We start from the raw sequence: 17,789 nt of genomic DNA, 5'->3' as shown, positions 1-17,789 counted from the left end.
GTTGAAACAAAGAAGGGAAAAGTCGGTGCACACGGCATCTGTGTTGATGAAATGTGAGATGATCTTTATCAATGATGAAAATAATCATCTTCTCACAAGACGCATTGGTAAATTAATTCAGTGTTTAAAATCATATTAAGGCAAAATGCATTTTATTTTTTCAATTAGGTTGAAATGCAAGACAAGAACAGCTTTCAGGTAATTTATTTATTAGTGTGTATGGTTTTTTTCTCTACTTTAAAGAAGGTTAACATGCAGATAAAGATAAAGATTAGATATAAGATATGGATCTGACTAATTTGAACACTACTTTTTAGATCTACAAATACTCTTACGAATGACACGAATATGTGCATTGCCATGATTTGCTAGTGAAAATTATGACATTAAGGGAAATATTTAGGAGCCTACAAGATGATTTCCATTACTGTGCCCTGATGAAGCAAATCGGACCAGTAATGGACAGAGAAAATGTTTTCAATAAAAACTGGAATGGATGAAGAATGAAAGAGGGTGGACCGAGAAAGAGAAATTGGAGAGACACAGGAGTAAAAAGCGTCAGAGAATTTTTTTTCTCTCCCGCGTCTGGTTTTCTATAAGAGGAACGAGAGGAGATAAGACTAAAAGGACTGTCACTCAGAGAAACAATCCTTCCAGTGTCCCCTCTTGCTCGTGCTGCGTCTCCCTCCTCCCTCCATTTTCCACAGATTCCCGCTGAGATAGAGTCGCTGTTCACAGGGACAGTTTGCTGACATCATCCGCTACATACTGAGTGTCCTGCACTCTCACTGCCCCGCCCCACAGCGCTTCTGTGACAGGGTGGACACACACATTCACAAAACCCTCACAAACACATGATCATTTCTACCCTGTACAGTTCTCAATGACTAGCTGATTAATAGCACCATCAATCACCTACACTATGGATTGTCATTGTTAATTTTTTCTTCTTGTTTTTTCATTGTTTACTCATTGAAACACGGTACAACTAAGACTGAAAGAGAAAGAGGTTAAAACATATGCAGAACAAAAGACAGGTGGTTACACATACAGTAGACAATGTCCATTCTAAATACTCCAGTAGATGATTTATTTATTGGTTTTTCAATAACAACTTTAAAACCAGTATCATAATGACTATTATTTACATAAACATAAAATTACCAGAGATCCCCTTTCTGAGTTTAACACCATATATTGATCGTGCTTTTGCAGGCCAAGTGTAATAGTATTCAGGGTTGAGTTTCAAACTGCATGTTACAGTTCGGTACACTTCTCATGGATATTAGCTACAGCAGAGATTGTATATGTATAGAATTGATTCTGAACAGGGTGACATCTGGAAAACTAATAAAATCCAGCCATTATGCTGTACCATACGGATGACAGCATAGCAAACTAACCAGAGAGAAAGGCCGGTCAGACACATGTTAAAGTTTATAGTTCAGTATGTATTTAGCTCATAGGAATTGCAAATAAAATATATGGAGACAGTATCTCTTTTGACTATTGTATACATGCTGCCGTAGGTACTGCACATACAAACTGCAGCTAGCATGGAGAGAGTGCTTCATATAGTGCTTTTATAAAAAAAAAAAAACATTATTACGGATTAATTCAGCTTGTTCTGCAAATAAAGTTTGTGGCACAACCATTACTATATCCTTATTGTATACATCAAGGGCACTACCAATGATTTCATAGAAAATAACAGTGAGAAATAAAGTTTCAGCATAAGTTTGCTTTATTTGTCTTTCTGAAATGATCAGTATTCAATTCAACTCAGGCAACCTCTGGAATAACTGCTAATCTGTGTAAAATGCAGCTCTAAAAAACACGATTAAAGTAAAATGAAAAGAAAAGAAAAAATATGGAAATATGGAAAAATCCCACAGCCAATGAAGCCTGAAACATAACATGACCTTTATCTATCCAGCTAGAGAGCAAGACGCAGACAGTGAATACAGAGATCTGTTGAAATCTGTGAGTTCAGTGTTTCTGTAATACTAGCCGATGTGTTTATGCCAATCAAGGCTCAACTGAATTAGAAACATACTGAAAAAAGCTGAAAGTCAAAAGAATTGATTCTGACTTACAACAAGAACAGAGATACTGATTTGTTTTAAGACAACTCAAATGTATCAGCACAGAAGAGCAGCCTTGTGATGGAGGAAACTGGATTAAGTCCATTTCCATAAAGGAAGATTAAAAAAAAAAATCGTTGTAGTTCACATGTGTTAAGCATTCCACAATCATTGCGTTTCAGCAGACTGTCTCCATCAGAGGCTGATAGAAGAACACGAGCATAGCTCTGACATAGAGGCCAGTATTCCCCTGACCTCCACATGACCTCTGAAGCTGCCCTCTGCCTGTTTGAAGCACTGTGACTCGAAGTCAGGCTGAAGTGCGTGCAACAAAGGTCAAGACTGAACCATCTTTTTATGGGGATCAAAGACATACCGCTTGAAATGCAAGTGAATGCTAACAGGCTGAGAATCTGTTTTGGGCTCCTCTTCGTTTGTTGGTCCTCCTTTGCCTCCACCCTTCCCTTTCTTCTTAGAGGTGGAGGATAACAACTGCTTGGTTTCAGGGCAAAGACCCTCTGAAGAAAAGATAAACAAGCAAAGTAAAAGGTTGATTATCTAAAAAAAAACAATCATTATATAAATAGATCCCTTTATGTAATAAATCTAGATTATAACTGTTTTACACTATGTACGGCACTCAGGTCAACCTAATCATCTAAGTGTAGGTATATCTAATGCTTGATAGAGATCTTTTCTTCCTGGTTATGTGTGCAGTAGGTACTGTATCAGTGCTGGAGCCTGTTCAGTGTGCTGACCTCAAGATCAACTGATTCATCCTCGTGATGTAACTGAGGAAAATGTGCAGAGAAATTAAACAGCTACTCCACAAAATTCTGCGTTTGTCTGGCTCATCCTGACACTCTTCCATCATTTCGGGCCTCGTATTCAGGCGCACTGAGCCGTTTCCTGTGAACACTGAGCTCGTTCATGAACAAAATAATTATTCTATGCCATCATATCTAACCCCTCGTCTCTCTGTATGTGGCTGCTTGTTTGCCGTTTTGCACAAGGAAGGTAAGAAATGTTATGGGTTCACTGCTTTACATAGTGGCTGTCTGACCTCACGTACAATGGCGCCAGCATTCTTCTTGTTATCGCTATGCCAATGTGAGGGTTGTTATGGTTACAGAGCAGACAGAAATCTCCTCGTTATCTGCGATCAGCTGAAAATGTCTGTTTACCACCACAGAACACACTTGCACGCCCAAACTTAAATGAATTCTGTTCACAAACAAGTGACACATTTGTTCTCAAATACATTTCTAGGTATCTGTGTGTAGAAACTATAAAAAAAACAGCATCTACTATATAATAAAAACGCTGCATAGACTCAAAGGGAAATGGGACTGAATCATGATAAGGGCATGTGAATCATTAAGGATATGACTAGTGTACTCATCAGACAGTAAATATCAGATCACCTTGTAAAATCAACACCTTGTAAGTATCAAATATGTGTATAAATTATCTTTGGTTGAAAAATAAAAATAAGGTCAGTAGCCAAGTTGGCAGCAAATTTATTTTGGAGGAGCAGTGTAACATGGCGTTTGAACCACTGTGTTTCCTGTATTTATACCAGATAAGAGTATGAATGAATGATAATCTCACCGTCCCCCTTAATTAATCAACACAAAATTACAAAACACACAGTTATTCCGGCTTCTCAAATGTGCAGATTTACTGCTTTTCTTTGTATGTTATAGTTAGATTAATATTTTTTATTGTCGAACAAACAAACGGCAGATTAAAGGGTTATGAAAATAATCCTTAGTTGCAGCCTGAGAAATTATAAAAGTATGCAGTAGGTATGATTGGCAGAAAAGCAAGTGAAGTTTGCCTGAAAGCAGACATTTTTACACATTTTCATCCCTTCTCTTCTTTTTATGCATGAGTCCTTGAGAAAAGACAGAAAATGAAGGAGAAAGTCTGGGAGCAACAGGCAGTAAGCGGAAACTCACTATAGTCAGTCATGCAAGTCATGCAAATCAACATAAAATATATTTATATATTTAAATAAATAAAACAGCGTTGGAGAGCTGCAACATGCAAGATGTACATTTGTGCATATGCGAGTGTAAAGCTTGCTTAAGCCTTAAATGAAATAAAGCAAAATTTTCGTTCTAAAATATCAACAGTAAATGTTAGATACACCAAAAAAATGACATTGACACTAGCGTAAGTATTGTAGGAGGCCGTATTCAGATATATGCTTGTATCAATTAATTTGACCTACTCCTTATCAGCAGAATAGTGCCATCTTTGCCCTAATGGCAGCGGGGAGTGTTAAATGAAAACCACTGAATGTTTATATTATGTCCATGCGTGAAAAAGCGTGGGTTAGTATGTCTAAATCTTTTGAGGATGTAGGTGAAGTTCTCTTTCTAAATGTTTTTGTTTTTACTCTTCCCTCCCGGTGTGGAGCAGTGGGTTCGGAGCAACAGAAGGTAAAATAAACACAGAACAGACTTCCCCCGGAACACAGGCAATCCCCAGAGGAATCCTGGGAATGTGGCTCAGGATGTTGGACCTACCACTCTTACCGCATCCTGAAAACGGTTCGAGGAGCCCCAACGTCCCGGGAAATATAGAGAAAGTGCTCTGGATGTGTATAGTGATGAATAGGGAGAAGTGTCTAGGCAATGAGTTTGATATGCGTGACACAGCCTCCATCAAACAGCATCAGTAGTTTTAGGACTGGTGAATAAACAATGACGTCTCACCTCAGGTAAACCTTACCTTGTATTCGGATCTTGAACTTCCCGCTCTGTCCAAACCCACCCTCGACAATGCCAGTCTCGCCTGTCGACAGTGTGACCTTCAACCCCACAAAGAGCTGGAGGTTGGTCTCCTTCTTGAACAGGTTGCGACCAATCACGGTATACTCGTCAGTCACCTGAGCACAAGAGAGAGCGGGAAAGAGCCTCATGAGCTGCAGCAATAATGAAAGATAACGTCAAAGCACAAAAAGCGACACACATAATAAGTGGTATTTTTTAAATGGGGTGAAAGCATGTGATCTATTTAGGAATGTAAAAATGTTGGATGTATTTTAGTAGCTGAATCTCATTTTTACTTTCTCTTATGTCTACATCTTGTGAGTTATCATGATTTTACTCATTCATCACAGCGGAGTGAGGAAGAAGAGCTGATCCTCTGTCCTGAGCCCTCACCAACTGTACCGCATGCCGTAAACTACATTCTTCGAGGCTTGCCGCCTTGCTGTCTCACTCTTTTTCTTACATCCTGCACATTCTATGCTATATTTGTTTGTATTTCTTTCTTATCACCCATCACTAAGTCGATCTAACCCGCAACTAATCTGATAACATGAGGGCACCGCTCTGTCTCCAACTCACCTCCCCCCACTACCAGTTCTTCCTCTCTCTTCTTCCTAACTCTCATTCATTCTTGAACATTTGACCTAGACGTCCCTCAAGCGCGACTGATGCGCTGATTAAAAAAAGTACAGTTGCTGTACGCGTCTGACAGACGTATCAATTGTGACTCGATGAGGCCATCATATCTTAACAATGCCAGTTATGTGTTCTTTCACGAAAAGGAATTTCTTCTTCTTGAAACATAACTGGATCTTTCTGCGAGACTGACGAAGGAGAAATGTAATGTCACATGACCACAGTGTGACCTCTCGCACACGCTGTTCTACTCCTGAGTCACCGACTGGAGCTGTCAACACGCTGAGGTGCTAACAGCAGGAAACTAGTTCGCACACCTGACCCCTGACCTGAGGCTGAACCTGACAAGGGTGCAAACAGAAAAACTTAACTGTACAGTGCAGAATGCCATCAGAGTCACAACATCTTAAGTGCTAGATCATATGTTAAGTTCAATAAGAAAAAAACAGCATCAGATAAGATGAGATATGGATCGGTATGAACTGGAGCTCAGGATTTAGGACAGAACGTAACATCAGCCAGTGTGTGAGAGAGAGTAAGGAGCTGAGCCAGGGACAAGTGTAGGTGAACTCACACAGTCATGTGGGTATTCCTGTGCTACTCAGGTGTGTCCAAACAGTGCCAGCCTCTGACAGCTAGACAGAGCTAGTGGCGTCAGTAGGCCACCCACGCACACCTCTGTGTCACAGCACATGCTAAGGCATGCAAACCCATCAATGCCTCAAACACTGATCACCAGGGCTGAATGTGCATGCTTGTTTGCTTGCGCATGTTTATGACTGTACAATAGGGGCTCTGTCTGAGAGGCACGGTCCACTGCCACCAGCAATGAGAAACATCCAAAGACGAACCACAGCCAGGAGTGAAAGGTGATGGAGAGGGCAGAGGAGCAAGGGTAACACTCAAGGGTTAGCAGAGAAGATGACAGTCAGAAAAAGACAATTTAAAATGATCAGCCGAGTGTCCCACTCACCCTTTCCACCTGTCCCTCCTTGTGTTTCGTCTTGTAGATGCGCAGACGAGGCAGGGCAGTCTCAGCATAGCCTTTATCTTCAAACCCCTGAAGCAGATGGCCCTGGAAGGCCAACCGGCATGTATTGGCGTGGATATCTGTGTCCAGCTTGGAACCAATCACCAGGCAGAGTGAGGGGCAAGTGACTGGCCGCTCAAACTCCAACAAGGCCCATTGTTCTGGTTCAGGTCCTAGACTCGCCTCTCCCTGACCAGTGACATATTCATCCTGGTAGATGTACTCTCTCTCGAAGGTGAAGGGTGAATCCAGTGAGCAGGGCTGAGATGGAGTTGGTTTAGTGTCTGAGGGCGGCTCTGAGGCACCAACAGGTGGGAGGCCAAAGAACATAACCCTCGCCATGACGGTCTCATGACCCACTGTGATGTGGAACTTGGCACGAGTGGTAAGAGAGCCCTTGAAGTAGCCTATCTTCCTCACCGAGATGACTGCTGCATAGAGGGTGCGCAGGGACCCTGGGGTGCACACCACACCCCGTTCTAACAGTTTAGGGTCAAACTGTGTCACACACACACCCACACGATCCCCCTGCATGGCCCCTGACACCGGCTTCCGAAACATCTGCACCGACTTTATCTTCTTGGTCACCTGATGTCGGAGAGCATAGAGATACAATTAAAAACTACATTTCTAACATCGATTTACTACTTATTTAATTAAAACATCAATAGAACATATTTGGAACACAAAAGAAAGCATAATGTACATAAATCCACAGTATGTTACTTTATTGCTGCTAAAAGTTCATAGATCACAATGCTATAGCCATGAATGTGCTTGTTCCTGTTGTTGTTCATTTAATATGCACTGATGTTTCAGAACTTGAAGCTGTGCAATCATATTAGAAATATTTATATTTATTTATATTTTCATACTGTATTTCAATAACATCAGGCTTTGATAAAAACATAATTATGCCTCGTTTTGTTTGAACTATACATCTCCAAACGTACAAAAGTACAGAAACGAACATTTAAAAGATATCTGTCTTACTACCTGTCCATCTTGCATCTTTTATTGTGGGATCTGGGATACCACAGTGTTTATGTGCTTGTTTTTGTTGTCTATTATACAATTACTAAATCAACAGTGGTGGCACAGATCAGGGCTCCATGACATGTAACTGTTAATTTAGCCATTTGCTGCCACCAAGAGGTGGATATTAAAACTGCAGAGAAAACTGCTGAGCCTGGTTGAAAGTGTGCATCTGGTCTAAATTACCCACCGCTAGACTGCCAGTCCACCCAGAGTCCCCTCATCCTGCCCTCACATTAAACTGACACATCCTCTGCACCCACACGGACTTCCCTCCCTCTCTTTGCCCACTTCCAGTCAACTTCTGAACTTCCGAATCCCTGTTGTTTCTACGAAAGAATTTCCAGCACTCTGGTATGTTACCTGCCTGTAAATATGGGAGATTCTGAATTCATGCATTTTTGGAGCATACCTTAAGTGCTGGGATTTCCACGGTGTCATTGATGGCCAGCGACCCCTGCAGGACGGTTCCAGTCATGACTGTTCCCTGACCACGGATGGAGAAGCAATGGTCCACAGCCATCAGGAGGTCACCTCCAGGGTCTCTCTGAGGGAGGTATGTCTGTTTCTTCAGAAGCTGACACAGACAACAAAATGTCAAGAAGAAAAACAAATATATTTATAAACACAAAAGAGATAACTGCAAAGTCACACGTACACAACAATTTAACCAGATAAAACAAGAGAGACTAATTAGATCGATATCTAGCTAGTGATAAGTCTAACTGTGTGGTCGCTTCACAAAAACTGCATAACACACATCGTCTCTGGTGGTAAAAGTGCTGCTCTGGTCCTGATGTGTGAGTCATACTGCTGTTTTTCAAAATAAGAATAAAACCTTTTCAAATGCAGCAAAGAGAATGTAAATATGTGTTTACAGTAATTTAAGACACAGTTTATCTACTACATAGTTTTTCCATCAGAAAGTACTGACAAGTTTATCTCTCAATGAAACATTTTCAGCTCAGTACAGTACATATCTTTATCAAAATATATATTTTTTAACAAATTAAAGATATACTTATTATAAATATAGTTTTGTGTATGCCCCAGTAGCTCACTGGGTAGAGCATATACCACTTGGCTTACTACTTTCAAAAGCAGCCTGGCGTTCAAGTCTGGCATGATTGCTGCATGTCATCCCCTCTCTGCCCTGTATTTCCTGTCTCTCTCACTATAAAATATAGCAGCAATGCCTTAAAAAATCTGGTATTAGTGAGGCAAAAGTAATATAAGTAATAATAAAGCATTTAACAGTTTGCCAGTAAACACCGTAATTTTTCACACAGTACATACTGTACTAACTATATACTCTGTTGACTGGACAAAGAAGGTATGCTGTTGTTAGTTTTAGTTGTGTGGTAAATAAACACAGCTGAGGACTCACTTTACTAATTTACAACCACTTGAAGATGACAGCTGACTAACAGCACTTGTTCATAAGTGAGAACTTATGTGCTCTTTTGAGCTAAATTAGCAACAATGGAGGGGAACTAGAGGGTTTCCGGACTTTACCTCTATTAACTCTGGCACTCCATGTGGCTCCTCTTTTTCAGGAGCCTCCGGGCCCCCGGGCTTCGCTGCCACAGCAATCACTGGACATTCCTTAAATCTGGCCAACAGAAAAAAAAAATTATATTGAAATGACTTCATCCTTTGATGTTCAAGTAATGATTAAAGTTTCTTTGAATAAAAAATAAGTGGGTCGGACAGACAGACCACTGGAATGCAGAGAGGGAGAGAGAATGTGTAATCAATGAGGAAGTTTGACAAGAGATTCAATCCTGAGCCACTGGGAGTACATGAGATGCCCTCATCCACAATATCCCAATTTATTCTTATACTTGTAATGAATTCAGACCTGGTGCTCTCCAGAGTTTTGTGCAGTCTCTTGGTCATTTTCTCAATGGCACTCTGTCTTTTGTTGGGTGGCAGTAGGTCAATTTTGTTCAGGATGACCACCATGCGAGGGCAGGTCAGCTCTCCTATCAGCAGACACTCTGCAGTCTGAGTCTGCACCCCTTTCACCACATCCACCACCAGCATCATCAGGTCTATAATTTGGGCACCTAGAAAGAGCAAAACAAGGAAATAATTAAGAGGATGTCAGATATTATTGACATGGAAGAAAAGAAGGCTGAACAAAGACAACCCAATAGTCCGCTGTTAAAGACATTCCAGCTTCCCTGTTGTGCACCTATAGAACAACTGTGAGTAGAGACTACTACAAAGCCGACAACAGCACACAATCAGGAATGGACACAGATACGCAAAAATAACAGTAAAACTAGAGGAGAAATTAGGGGAGGGGTGCATAAAGGAAAAGAGAGAGTAAAAGGCTAGAGGGTTGAAACCAGAGCTGCAGCTCACTTGGTTGTCTTTTCTTTCCCTCTTTTCTTTTCCCAAGTTTGGCAGTCTCTCTTTCCTGTGTTCCCTTATTTTCTCTCCTTCTATTTGGCTCCTTCTCTTTCCTGTGCTTTCCCCACTTGGGACAGGAGGGGAGGTTCAATACATACCCCAAACCCAAGACTTTCCTTCCTCCCTAATCTACAGCATGTGACACCCCACTGGCTCATTGGTTTCATTTAGTACGTGGGTTACACGACACACCAGCATTCAGTGTTTGAGAGCCTCTAGTCTGCTATCATACCATGTCGAATAATTCTACCAAAGTCTGTGTATTTTCTTTAGGTCTAAAACAGTCTGATCAATCGAGTCAATTAGGGCTGCAACCAATGATTATATTTATCTTCCATTAATCTGTTGATTATTTTCTCAATTATTTTAGTAATTGTTTGCTCTATATATGGTCTGTCATAGAGGAGTAAAGAAACAAGAAAATATTCACATTTGAGAACCTGGAAGCACAGAAACTAACTTATTATATTTTTCTTAAATATTGAATTAAAACAATTAATAGATTATCAAATAGTTGGCTATTAATTTAATAGTGGACAACTAATAGATTCATCTTTGCAGCTTTTAGTCAATATGACATGATCAACCTTTCTAAATGCAGAGAAAAGTCGCCCTCTGCTGGATGGGCCACATTTTTGTGCGATAACATTGAAGATGTGGTGAGAGCAGAATCCTTCTGTGATTGCATCATTTATACAGTCAGATCTTTGAACACAAGGTGTGACATGTCCTAATGTACTATCTTATGTTCTATTGTGACGTGTTATTGACACACTGTTACCAATACAACAGTACAATCTCTCTTGATATTGTTAATGATACATTCACTGGCACCAATGTGTTTGTGTTAATTGAGCCTAGCACTTTCAAATTACTGTTTTATGGTGATTTCCTTTTCTGGGTTTTCTAAGTAAACTGTTAACTTAGTTTGCGTAGAATGAAAACATTCAAGCTATATGAGGGTCATTTTTCTTAAATATAACAGCGTGACAGGAGGGACTTTATCCCAAGTCAGATGCTAAATTTAATTTTTTGCTCCTTAAGCAGTTAAGCCACTCTCCAGTTTGTAGGTGTTTTAAATTTAGATGAAGTGTGTGTCTGTAAATAAGGTTAAAAAAATGACACGCACTTTGGATTCAGTGTACTGGTATTGTGCATGCTGGCTCACTGTCAAGCAGTCTTGGCTTACTGAGACACTTGACTTGAAAAAATATATTGTTAATGTTATGAGTAACACCTGTGTTTTCTCCTACTATGACAAGTCAGAATGTCTGCTGTGAAAAAGGCAAATTTAGGAGGCATGTTTTTTTTTTATCTTCAGTTGTATATACAGTACATTTAATTGGCAGTTTATTAAACTAATGCACCCAAATGTAACAGCCCTACAATAAATCCTAGCTTCATGGAGGTTCATAAAAGGTAGAATATATTTCAGGGTTGTTGTGTTGGACTGCATGCCTGTATGATCTGACAACTGAGTGTGGTTGGTTAGGTATGATTGCTGTATCATCATCCTCTGTGTCCTGAATGTAGCCTTTATATATATATACCACCCTCTTTCATTCACTGTCTGTCGTCAGTGACATAAAGCACACTACACTCACCCCCAATGATAGTGCGAATAAGAGAGGCGTGACCCGGACAATCCACCAGGGTGAACTGCAGGCTGTCGTACTGCTGCTGGCCTCCGCTGTCCCGCAGGTGATCAGGAAGGTCCACCGTGAAGGAGGAGAAGCCGAGGTCCAGCGTGATGCCTCTCTCACGGGACTGCGGGTTCTTGTCAAAGGCAGCCGTGGAGGCGGTGCTGCTCAGCGCCCTGGCGAGCGATGTCTTCCCGCTGTCCACATGTCCGAGCACCCCGATGTTGAAATTTAACGTATTGGAGCGACTATCAGCAGACTCTGACATCTTGACCCCAGTTTGATGTGTTGGTCACCGGTGTGCGTATTTTCTTTACTCCGAGTTGGACGTTGAACTCTGCTGTCAACAACCTTTTCCTTCGTGGACACCCGCTCATTAATACCGAAACACATTCAAAATGAAGTTGTCTTAATTCGTTTGTGTTTTAACAAACACAGATAGCTATAAATAAGACTTTAAGGTAACTTCAGCAGTTGAGAGGAGCGTCTTCCTCGCTGTCATCCTCAGGACAACATGCTGAAGCGGAACCTTTGTTCAGTAACAAACAAAAGTAAAAAAGAAGGAAACTGACCTGGCATAAAAGCTATCTGGTTAAAATATAACGTTCACCACAAAATATCGACGAGGACATGAAAACCCCGTATCGGTTAAATTCTGCATTTATTTTAGACTCTTATTTACACTTTGAGAAGTTTTAGTTGTTTCTAGTACGACAAAAGTCACGGAAACACAACCGGAAATGGAAACTGTGCTGGGCGGGGCTTTTGTTGGTGGAAATGATTGACGTGGACTTTAGCCAATAGATGTGCTGAACCGGTCGACAGGGTCCAATAGTAATCGTTATGGTAACGGCAGTTCGGGGTATCACTTCCGCTGAGTTTCCCTAGTAACCCACATGGAGACCGAGTTCCCTGTGTTTTGAGTTTCGGCGCCGATTCTGGCGGTGATAATTTGTCGGAAGCACAGGAGGCATTTCCGTCATCGTAAACCTGCCTTAAACTTTTTACATCACACATATTTATAAAGTAACAGTAACTATGAAGATCGAAGAGGTGAAAAGCACCACGAAAACTCAGCGGATCGCCACTCACAGTCACGTTAAAGGACTCGGGCTAGACGAGGCCGGGAATGCTAAACAGTCAGCATGTGGTCTAGTGGGCCAGGAGGCTGCGAGAGAGGTAATGTTTATGTTTCACTACTAGACGTCATGCATGTTTTTTTGGGGAGGAGTGACTTGGAGATTTTAAGCTTTTTTTTTGCAAGGAGGATCTCTCACTGCAGGCAGTCAGGTGCACCAACAAGCTAGCTAGCATTAGCACTGTGGTGTCTCTGTTGTCTCAGTGAGGTCAGAGGTGAGCTAAAGGGGCGGTCCACCATAACTTTAACATATTCTGTTAATATAAAAATATATTACTAAACGTTTGGTTTGTAAGGTTTTAATCAGTCTGCTAAGGAAAAGTGTTCATGAATGTAGAAGGAAAGGAATCTGTATAGAGAAACACTAATCTCACCAATGGTGATTTTATTCAAACGTGTGGATATTTGCTTAGTATTTTGTGTTCATATAAACTCAATCAAGATGTAAAGATGGAATTTCAGACAAAATGACATGTGTAAACACCGTATCACCAAATTCAGTGACTAAAGAGAAGCTTAAAAATAATGTGTATTCATGTCTCTTCCCAGGCTTGTGGCATCATTGTCGAGCTGATCCGTTCAAAGAAGATGGCAGGAAGGGCAGTGTTACTGGCAGGGCCACCTGGAACAGGAAAGGTGAGTGTGAAGTGTTCATTCACTAGCAAGACAGAAGTAAAGCTTCATTTCATGTGGCGTCTGTTGTTGATGATGGAGATTGTGACTCTTTTCTTCTTGTTCCTCCAGACTGCCCTTGCCTTGGCTGTTGCACAGGAGTTGGGAAACAAAGTGCCTTTCTGCCCCATGGTTGGCAGTGAGGTCTATTCATCTGAGATTAAAAAAACAGAAGTACTGATGGAGAATTTCAGGAGGGCCATTGGTGAGTGTCACGTAAATATGATTTGGCTCCTTGGCCATAGTTACTACCCCCAAAACCAGTCACTGTAACCGAGGTGGTTGTTTTTGATAGGCTCTGATCTGTGGGGCTCTGAGTTGGGAGTTGCAAACTATTATGATTGGTTTCAAACAGGTGCCATTTTTATATACAGGCAAACAGTTTGCTGAAAAGTATGGTAACTCCAGAAGGAAGCATATGATGAATAGATGAAAATGCAGATTAAAATATGGACAAAGTCATATAATCACCAGACTTTCTACTGAGAGGTTCAACCAAAAAAAATGTGTCAGTGGAAACAACAGAAAGGTCTGTGGATTATCCTAACAAAACATTATATGGTTTCTGGTAAAACATGAAACCAACTAATTTCACTTCCATTGCATTAGGTCAGGGCAGTATACATGCTGTTTCAAGGCCTCAACATATACAACTGAAATGGTCTGTATAACTTTATACCCCTCTGGCTAAAAGGAAAAAAAAGTATATATAACATTTTTTGTTCCTCTACTTTCTTCATCTCTTGGTGTTAAAGGACATTGTATGATCAACTCATTCCCTTCAGGGAAGAGCATGGTGTCCGGCACACACACCGTTCTCATGAGCTGAAAGGCAAGACTTGACAGCGGATTTATGAGAATGGTGTTGAGAAGGCAGGAAGGCTGGAGAGGGGGAAGGGGTTTGTCGGACTGCTGATGGTACCTGTCGCAGTGTAGGAAATGCAGCTTAGGTAGAGGGAGAGGTGGTCATCAGCACCTTTGCTCCTCCCCTAGAACAGGATCTCATGGGGGAGGAGGTTTCATTTTGAAGTTGTCATCACTCTGCTGATAAGAGTGCCCTGACAGACGGCCCCTGCCTTAAGCATTGCTGTCTGACCCTCACCACAGTAGATCAGCCACCTGTGTGCTGCTCCTACTCAGTGCCACCGGCTGCATGAAAGAGAAACAAGAGTGGGATCACGTTACACAAGATGATGCCAAGACATTTCATGGGCCTGCACACACGTGTTCCCTCTCTGTAATAAAATGCGTTGTTCAGTAGGCTGAAGGATTCAGCGGCTTAGTTGATACAGAAATATAAAGGCCCAATTGAGTTCTCACTCTGCACTGTGCATGTGTGTGTCGCCCACATTCAGGACTGCGTATCAAAGAAACAAAGGAGGTGTATGAAGGGGAGGTGACAGAGCTGACCCCCTGTGAGACTGAGAATCCCATGGGTGGCTACGGAAAAACCATCAGTCACGTCATCATCGGTCTGAAGACGGGCAAAGGCACAAAGCAGCTCAAGGTCAGACTCAGCTGTACATTCTTTTTGTTTCTTTCTGCTGCATGTCAAGCATCCTGAGATATGTTGCATGTACAAACCATGTAAGGATAATATAAACTGAAATCATGGGAACTGTGTCAAGTTATAAATATACTTAATATTTGCTAAAATATTTATATGGTTCTCTTTACACCTAGCAAGGATTTTTTATCTTGCATCCAGATAGATTTTTTTTCTCTTTCCCTTCCAAAACTACCACCTGAACATGTATTTTAAAAAAAAAAAAGTATTTCTTCCTCAATATGAGTATTTTGACAATAATTTTTCTCACAAACAATGCCCCCTAGTTTCACTGACCAATTGGTAAGAACCAGTGTCTAACTTTAAAATCTCTTGTCTTGTTTCCTTAGCTGGATCCCAGTATTTATGAGAGTCTTCAGAAAGAGCGTGTGGAAGTGGGAGATGTCATCTACATTGAAGCCAACAGTGGAGCCGTCAAGGTATTGTGTTACTCCCTCCTCCCTCACAACTGCCACACATTTTGAACTGCCAATCTGAGAAGAAAAATCTGTACATACTTGGCTTTAATTCATAAAGTTTACAAATGATAATATTTCAAATGAATAAAAACCATAAGAAATATTTGGTTAAACCAAAGTTCAGTGTTTTCTGTCTTGCATGTCCTCATCTGTCCTTCACGGTGGTGTTCTTTCAGATCTGCATCAAAGCTTTGCTGAATTTCTACTGTACTCTGGAATTAGCCTCTCTCATTCCTGCAGCTCTTCATGCTCCCTCTATCTCTCCATCTCCCACAATGCCTCTTTTCTAGCAGCAGGGCTTGTGTCTCATGTTGACAGACCACAATGACGGTTCCTTTAATCGGTGCAGGTGGGCCGGGGGTGCGGGTCGGCTCAAGTCAGAGGCCAAAAGAGGAGGGCTGGACAGCACATTTGTTGCTGTTGACAGCTGTATCATGACCTGCCTTCTGAAACTCTTTCATCCCTCCTCTCTATGATGGCCTGGCACTGGGTTCAATTATACACCTGCTCTCTCTGTGCCCTCTGCACTGTCTTTTGTATCACTGTTGTCCAGAACAATGTGTGACATTCAGTTTTAATTAACAGTGGATACATTTTTGAAATTGTTGTTAACACATTTTGGTATACTGTGTTTGCAGAGACAAGGTCGCTGTGACACTTTCGCTACAGAGTTCGACCTGGAGGCAGAGGAGTACGTGCCGCTGCCCAAAGGTGATGTCCACAAAAAGAAGGAGATAGTCCAAGATGTCACACTGCATGACCTGGATGTTGCAAATGCCAGACCCCAGGTATGTAACTGCAAATGTCTTGTGATTTAATAGCATTGCAGCTGTTTTCTTCTCACAAACTAGATAACCAGTTTGCCCTTATATGTCCCCTATAAATTTAAAGTAATTACTCACTGTTTGATCTCAGGGAGGCCAGGACATTCTCTCCATGATGGGACAATTAATGAAGCCCAAAAAGACTGAAATCACAGGTGAAGAAAATCTGACATCTTCTCAGCTCACATTACCAGCTGGCTTTCAACACTTTTTGATTTGTATTATTTATCCATCCCTGTTTTCTCTTGTATTTTAGATAAACTGCGTGCTGAGATTAACAAGGTGGTGAACCGCTACATCGACCAAGGTGTAGCAGAGCTCGTACCTGGAGTGCTGTTTGTGGATGAGGTGCACATGCTGGACATTGAATGCTTCACATACCTCCATCGTGCACTCGAGAGCACCATCGCCCCCATTGTTGTGTTCGCCTCTAACAGGGGAAACTGTTTGATTAGGTAGGAGATCTACAATTTTTTTTTGAAAATTCAACAAAAGAAATGCATATTTCTAGATAGGATGTAAGATTTGTTCTATTAACAATTATTTGTTGCTCACCAGGGGGACAGAAGACATCTGTTCTCCACACGGGATTCCTCTTGACTTGCTGGATAGAGTCATGATAATCCGCACCTTGTTGTACACAGCCCAGGAGACGAAGCAGGTGAGTCTCAGCATCAAAGTATCTGCGATGTGTGCCATTTGTGCGCGTGTCACTAATGACGTTGTGGTTTGTAGATCATCAAGATCCGTTCTCAGACTGAAGGAATCAATATTAGCGAGGAAGCTCTTACACACCTGGCAGAGATCGGCACCAAGACCACCCTCAGGTAAAAATATACATTGTTTATCGCTGAATGGAGTGAAGAAATGAGCAGCCTTACATTGAGTGTTTTTGGAGTAATAATTATCAGTAAAGAAAAAGTGCTTCTTTATATTATTTATCTATTCAAGGTAAACCTTCAAAGGGAAATGTGCAGTGTAGATGATGGACCTGGTGCAACTCCTCTTCACTTCCCTCTTTATAGTAATCTGACCTACACTGTATATGTATATGTGTGAGTATACTGAGTGGCTCTTATTTCCTGTTTCCTCTCAGGTACGCTGTACAGCTACTGACACCAGCCAGCCTGCTGGGTCGTGTTCAGGGAAAAGAGAACGTAGAGAGGGAGCAGATAGAGGAAATCAATGAGCTTTTCTACGATGCAAAGTCCTCCGCCAAAATCCTCCAAGATCAACATCACAAGTTTATGAAATAAAATGTACGCCTCAGCTTTCACAACTGGCAGGGCTGGTGTTCAGCCAGCTGTTACATAGTTCACCTTGATTCTCCATATTTTTTCATGTCTTCTTTTTCTTTGTTTTTCCGTCTTTACCCTCCACAACACGGCTCATTCTAGTGTCCCGGCCTCATCTACTGTAGTAGTTTTTGTTCTAAAAACTTTTATTAATTTCCTTTGTTGAGTCATTTTTTGAATAAAAAGCGAACAAAGAATTGACTCAGTTTTCT

General features: G+C 41.3%; 2 protein-coding genes across 2 annotated transcripts; one reads left to right on the top strand and one right to left on the bottom strand.

Annotated features, from left to right (window-relative positions):
• Positions 1-1,083: 1,083 nt before the first annotated feature.
• Positions 1,084-12,211, bottom strand: eefsec (eukaryotic elongation factor, selenocysteine-tRNA-specific). The gene is made up of 7 exons (XM_054617177.1): positions 11,588-12,211; positions 9,427-9,634; positions 9,081-9,177; positions 7,978-8,142; positions 6,474-7,118; positions 4,824-4,980; positions 1,084-2,602 (listed from the first exon to the last, which is right to left on the bottom strand). Exons 1-7 carry the CDS (start codon positions 11,889-11,891, stop codon positions 2,421-2,423), a joined length of 1,758 nt encoding a protein of 585 aa, XP_054473152.1. The 5' UTR covers positions 11,892-12,211; the 3' UTR covers positions 1,084-2,420.
• A 265-nt stretch (positions 12,212-12,476) lies between these two features.
• Positions 12,477-17,772, top strand: ruvbl1 (RuvB-like AAA ATPase 1). The gene is made up of 11 exons (XM_054616469.1): positions 12,477-12,802; positions 13,311-13,397; positions 13,506-13,638; positions 14,789-14,940; positions 15,330-15,419; positions 16,097-16,246; positions 16,374-16,437; positions 16,539-16,737; positions 16,841-16,943; positions 17,018-17,109; positions 17,379-17,772. Exons 1-11 carry the CDS (start codon positions 12,662-12,664, stop codon positions 17,536-17,538), a joined length of 1,371 nt encoding a protein of 456 aa, XP_054472444.1. The 5' UTR covers positions 12,477-12,661; the 3' UTR covers positions 17,539-17,772.
• Positions 17,773-17,789: the final 17 nt, after the last annotated feature.

Source organism: Anoplopoma fimbria, chromosome 17 (assembly GCF_027596085.1).
Source record: "Anoplopoma fimbria isolate UVic2021 breed Golden Eagle Sablefish chromosome 17, Afim_UVic_2022, whole genome shotgun sequence".
Taxonomy (NCBI): Eukaryota; Metazoa; Chordata; class Actinopteri; order Perciformes; family Anoplopomatidae; genus Anoplopoma; species Anoplopoma fimbria.
Note: the sequence above shows the minus strand (reverse complement) of the source record. Positions and strands in the feature narration are given on the sequence as shown.